This window comes from Lupinus angustifolius, chromosome LG17, assembly GCF_001865875.1.
Source record: "Lupinus angustifolius cultivar Tanjil chromosome LG17, LupAngTanjil_v1.0, whole genome shotgun sequence".
NCBI lineage: Eukaryota > Viridiplantae > Streptophyta > Magnoliopsida > Fabales > Fabaceae > Lupinus > Lupinus angustifolius.
The window spans coordinates 7,232,277-7,236,095 of NC_032025.1; the positions used below are offsets into that span (position 1 = coordinate 7,232,277).

The 3,819-nt window shown below is 31.1% G+C and overlaps 1 protein-coding gene across 2 annotated transcripts; it reads right to left on the bottom strand.

The window, feature by feature from the left end:
• Positions 1,602-3,435, bottom strand: LOC109330532. Of its 2 annotated transcripts, XM_019564749.1 has the most exons (3): positions 2,553-3,435; positions 1,797-1,927; positions 1,622-1,745 (listed from the first exon to the last, which is right to left on the bottom strand). In XM_019564749.1, exons 1-2 carry the CDS (start codon positions 3,303-3,305, stop codon positions 1,808-1,810), a joined length of 873 nt encoding a protein of 290 aa, XP_019420294.1. In that variant the 5' UTR covers positions 3,306-3,435; the 3' UTR covers positions 1,622-1,745; positions 1,797-1,807. The 2 variants fall into 2 exon arrangements, with proteins under 2 accessions (XP_019420293.1, XP_019420294.1); XM_019564748.1 differs by having other exon boundaries at positions 1,602-1,927.

Genomic DNA, 3,819 nt, shown 5'->3' on the forward strand with positions numbered 1-3,819 from the left:
ATTTAAATCCATTAGTTCTAACGGATGGATTTGAATGGATTTAATTTGGATGGATTTTGGATTATGGATAATTTTGTCACCCCTAGTAGTTTCCTTCATTCACTAGTGGTGAGACCAAGATAACTCATGGGTTCTCCCTTAGGTGAAGATAATATGGACTTACTGAATTTTGTGAGGAATCACCATGAGCTTGATGATGTGAGAAAGAATATATCTATCAATAGAGAAGGCAACCTTATTGCGAAAAAACAAGTTGAGATAATCACAATTCTTAAGTGAGTAAATATATATTTTTTGTTTCACTTGGCTAAATAAATAGGCACCACAAGAAATTATTCACCTACAATATAATATTCATTTGCAGAAAAATAAATATGCAGACAAAGGTGCCTAGTCCTACAAAATCATTCACTAAAATAAATAACGACTATACAATGTCTTCTTAGTAGTGTGAGGGAATATCAATCACCTATGCTGATAACAAAGGAGAAAACCCAAAAGATTGTGCATAAGAATCCAACACATAGAAAAGACTAAGCAACAAACAAGCTATAGTATCAATTAATAATCAACACTAAGAACAACATTCTCAAATCACATAAAAATTAAAGCAAAAATACTCAGAACGATGTAAACCTAACCCCCACACTCCTTAGCTCTATATTCTCTCTTTCTTTATATTTTGAGCCACACTGAACTTAATATTTCTTCTCACTCTTTACTTTACCTTTCTATTTTCTTTTTATCTTTACTATTCATTTGTTTTTACTTTTAATTATTTACTTTCACTTGGTTGGTTTCGAGTACATATTTGTTGTCCTATAAATTGTGTCACAGTATATACTATTAGTTGTGGTTGGTCAAAAAAGTAATTAATTATTAGTTTTTCAACTTAAAAATATTTTTTTAACAAATCATAAGCTTACGGTACATACAGTGGCACAATTTATAGTTGGTTTCCACTTATGTTGGGAACACCAACCATGTTATAAATACTATAGTGTCTACTTCAACTGATATCATATGTTAGTTATATCGAATATGAAATGAAATTGATTAAAAATGGAAAATACCAATTAAGTCACATTGTATTACATCATATCAGTCGAAATCAATTTGTGCATTGACATTATGGATTTGAACCTTGAACCGGTAGTCATTTATAGAATGGTTAATCATTAAATCATTTTAATAATTAAATTATATGTTGTAAATAATAATATTTATATTTATAATTTTATTACAAAATATACAATTTAGCGTATGTATAATTTAATTAGTAAACTATTATACCATTTACTAATTTGATTGGTATGATAACCAACATAATAGTAATAATTTATTCCCAACAATTCTCCCCGTTTTTAATCAACTGGGGATGGGCTTCTCCACCAAACCTATTATTTTCTGTAAAATATTAACTTTGAAGTAGGCAAGGTCTTTGTTATCATATTTGAAGCATTATAATTCTGGTTACTTATGTCAGTATTTGGTTGAGCATGCCTAACATTTCTAAATTTCTTTACAAATACCACAAGTCAATTATTTCTCAAAACCTTCCATAACTTAGGGCGACTATTAAACAATGTTTTGAATGATAAAATAATAATATATAAAGCCCCTAACCTATGGCTTAATGTAGAAGACCGTATAGAATCAACAGAACAAACAAATGCAAATAGGAAACAGTATACTGCATTATATTATTTACAAAAAACTATATGATACAGCCAGAATAATATATTTTGCCATATCGTTGACCCATTGTAAAATCCTAAAGTTTCACAGAAGGCAATTAATCAATGCCTCAAAGACCATCATAGTAACCACCGAAGGTTATGTGAGCTCTGCTAAGAGGAACACCCCTTGCTGCTACAGAAATGGCTTCATTCAATTTGGTTGCATGTTGTACCACTTGCTTAATCCTCTGCAATCACACACAATCAAGGGTCATTTCAATTATTCAATAACAAAGGGTACATAGCTATTTAATTTTGAACCTAATCAAGTGAACTACTCATGAATAGTAGAATTCCATACTTGATGCAAAGTAATCAAGTAAACAAAGACCCACCAAAGAATTTTCTTTCATTAAATATGAGCTATATCACAGATGTGATTATTTGTATTATTTATAAGGAGAGTAAAGATTTATATAAGTAAATACATTATTCATCATTTATTTACTTTTTTTGAATAGTAAATTAGTATTAAACATGAAGAATAATAAATAATAATAATAATAATAATAATAATAATAATAATGTATAAAATTGATACGTCACTATATGCATTAATATGATCATTGCAGATGAGATTGTGATTATTATGATTGTTTGATGTGGATTACAATTATCATAGCGTGAATTATTTTGTGATTAAAAATATCTTTGAATTAAATGCAGTTTAATGTAGTATGATGTAACCCAAATGCGATCGAATATGATTGTGATGCACCCTATGCCATGATGATAACAACTACAATGATTGCATCATTATTTTTATTGATAACAAAACCAATTAAGAATTAATAATTGGAGACATATGCTGACCTTGTCATCAGTGTAGATCTGGAACTGAATCTTGTGGTGTTGCTGGAGTTTGTTCTTATGCTTGCTTCCATAATAAAGAACACAAATTGTAGCAGCAGCAGCAACACCAATTGTACAAACAGATCCAATCCCTGACAAGCTCCATTTCCAGAAGTTGAAACCATCCTCTTCTTTATCACACTCCAAACTAAACATTTCTTTTTCAACCTTCATTCTAGGAGAGGTCATAATCTCCATAGCCTCATCTTTGTCCTCAAATTTCAAGCAATATGGATCAAGTGGAGGACAGATGACCCTACTACTGGACTTTGGAGACTCCATTTCCTTTTTCACAAATTCATTTTCATTCATCTTAAAGAAAACTTGCGAGACAGTGTCTACATCACCTTCCACAACAGATCCTACATGGGAAACATTGCGTTTCTCAGTGGTTGTGGTAGATGGGACCATGGTGATTCCAACATGATCCTTAGTGTTTTCTTCAACTAAAACATCATCTGGGGTGTTCAGAATTCTGGGTTCCAATTGCATTTGAACATCGAAAAGTTGATTAGGCACCCTTTGAGAATGATTCCTTGAGGCTTCAGTGTTTTTCTTTGATTTTGGTGAGGTGCAGAAGTAGTTGTCAAAAACACTTTTTGACTCATTGTTCTTTTTGCCTGAGAAAATATGATTCTCATCAGCATCATCTTCTTTGAAATCAAGCAAGCTATCATCAGAGAGAATTTCCCATCCGTCAATATCCATCTCCATTAGGATTCTTCAGAGTGATCGCAAGGAAGGTTGGTTTATTTCTTCGTATAATATATAGATAGAAAGAAATATAGAATAAGAAGAAAAGGAGAGACAAAAATGATGGCCTTATTGATGCATAGGGAAAGAGAAATACATAAAAACTAAAAGGAAAAAAATTATATAATATGACTTTTAAATATAAAGATAAAATCAATAATGTGTTAGAATTCTTTTTCTAAAATGGTGGCTTTTGTAGAGTTTTGAGTGCAATTTCACCTATACTAATAATTAAGAGCAATTTCACCTATACTTATAATTAAGAGCAAGAACAAGTATATAGGGGTCTTGTTCCTCTTGAATGGTGATGAGTGAACTCACATGCCATGACATGACACATGGTTTAAGTGAGTGCTTATCCTTATTAATGATGACAAATATTAGAATGGACCAGGTGGACCCACCAAGTTGAATAGAATACCCTCTAACGTTGGAAATAAGAATCATTAGATATGAAGTGGGATATTTGTGAGTA

What these genes read in the sequence shown, in the direction of transcription:
- LOC109330532 (XM_019564748.1), bottom strand. Translation starts at nt 3,305, where the DNA reads ATGGAGATGGATATTGACGGATGGGAAATTCTCTCTGATGATAGCTTG. An exon ending in AGATCTACACTGATGACAAG is followed by an intron (nt 1,928 to 2,552) that starts GTCAGCATATGT and finishes GTGTGATTGCAG; the next exon opens with AGGATTAAGCAAGTGGTACA.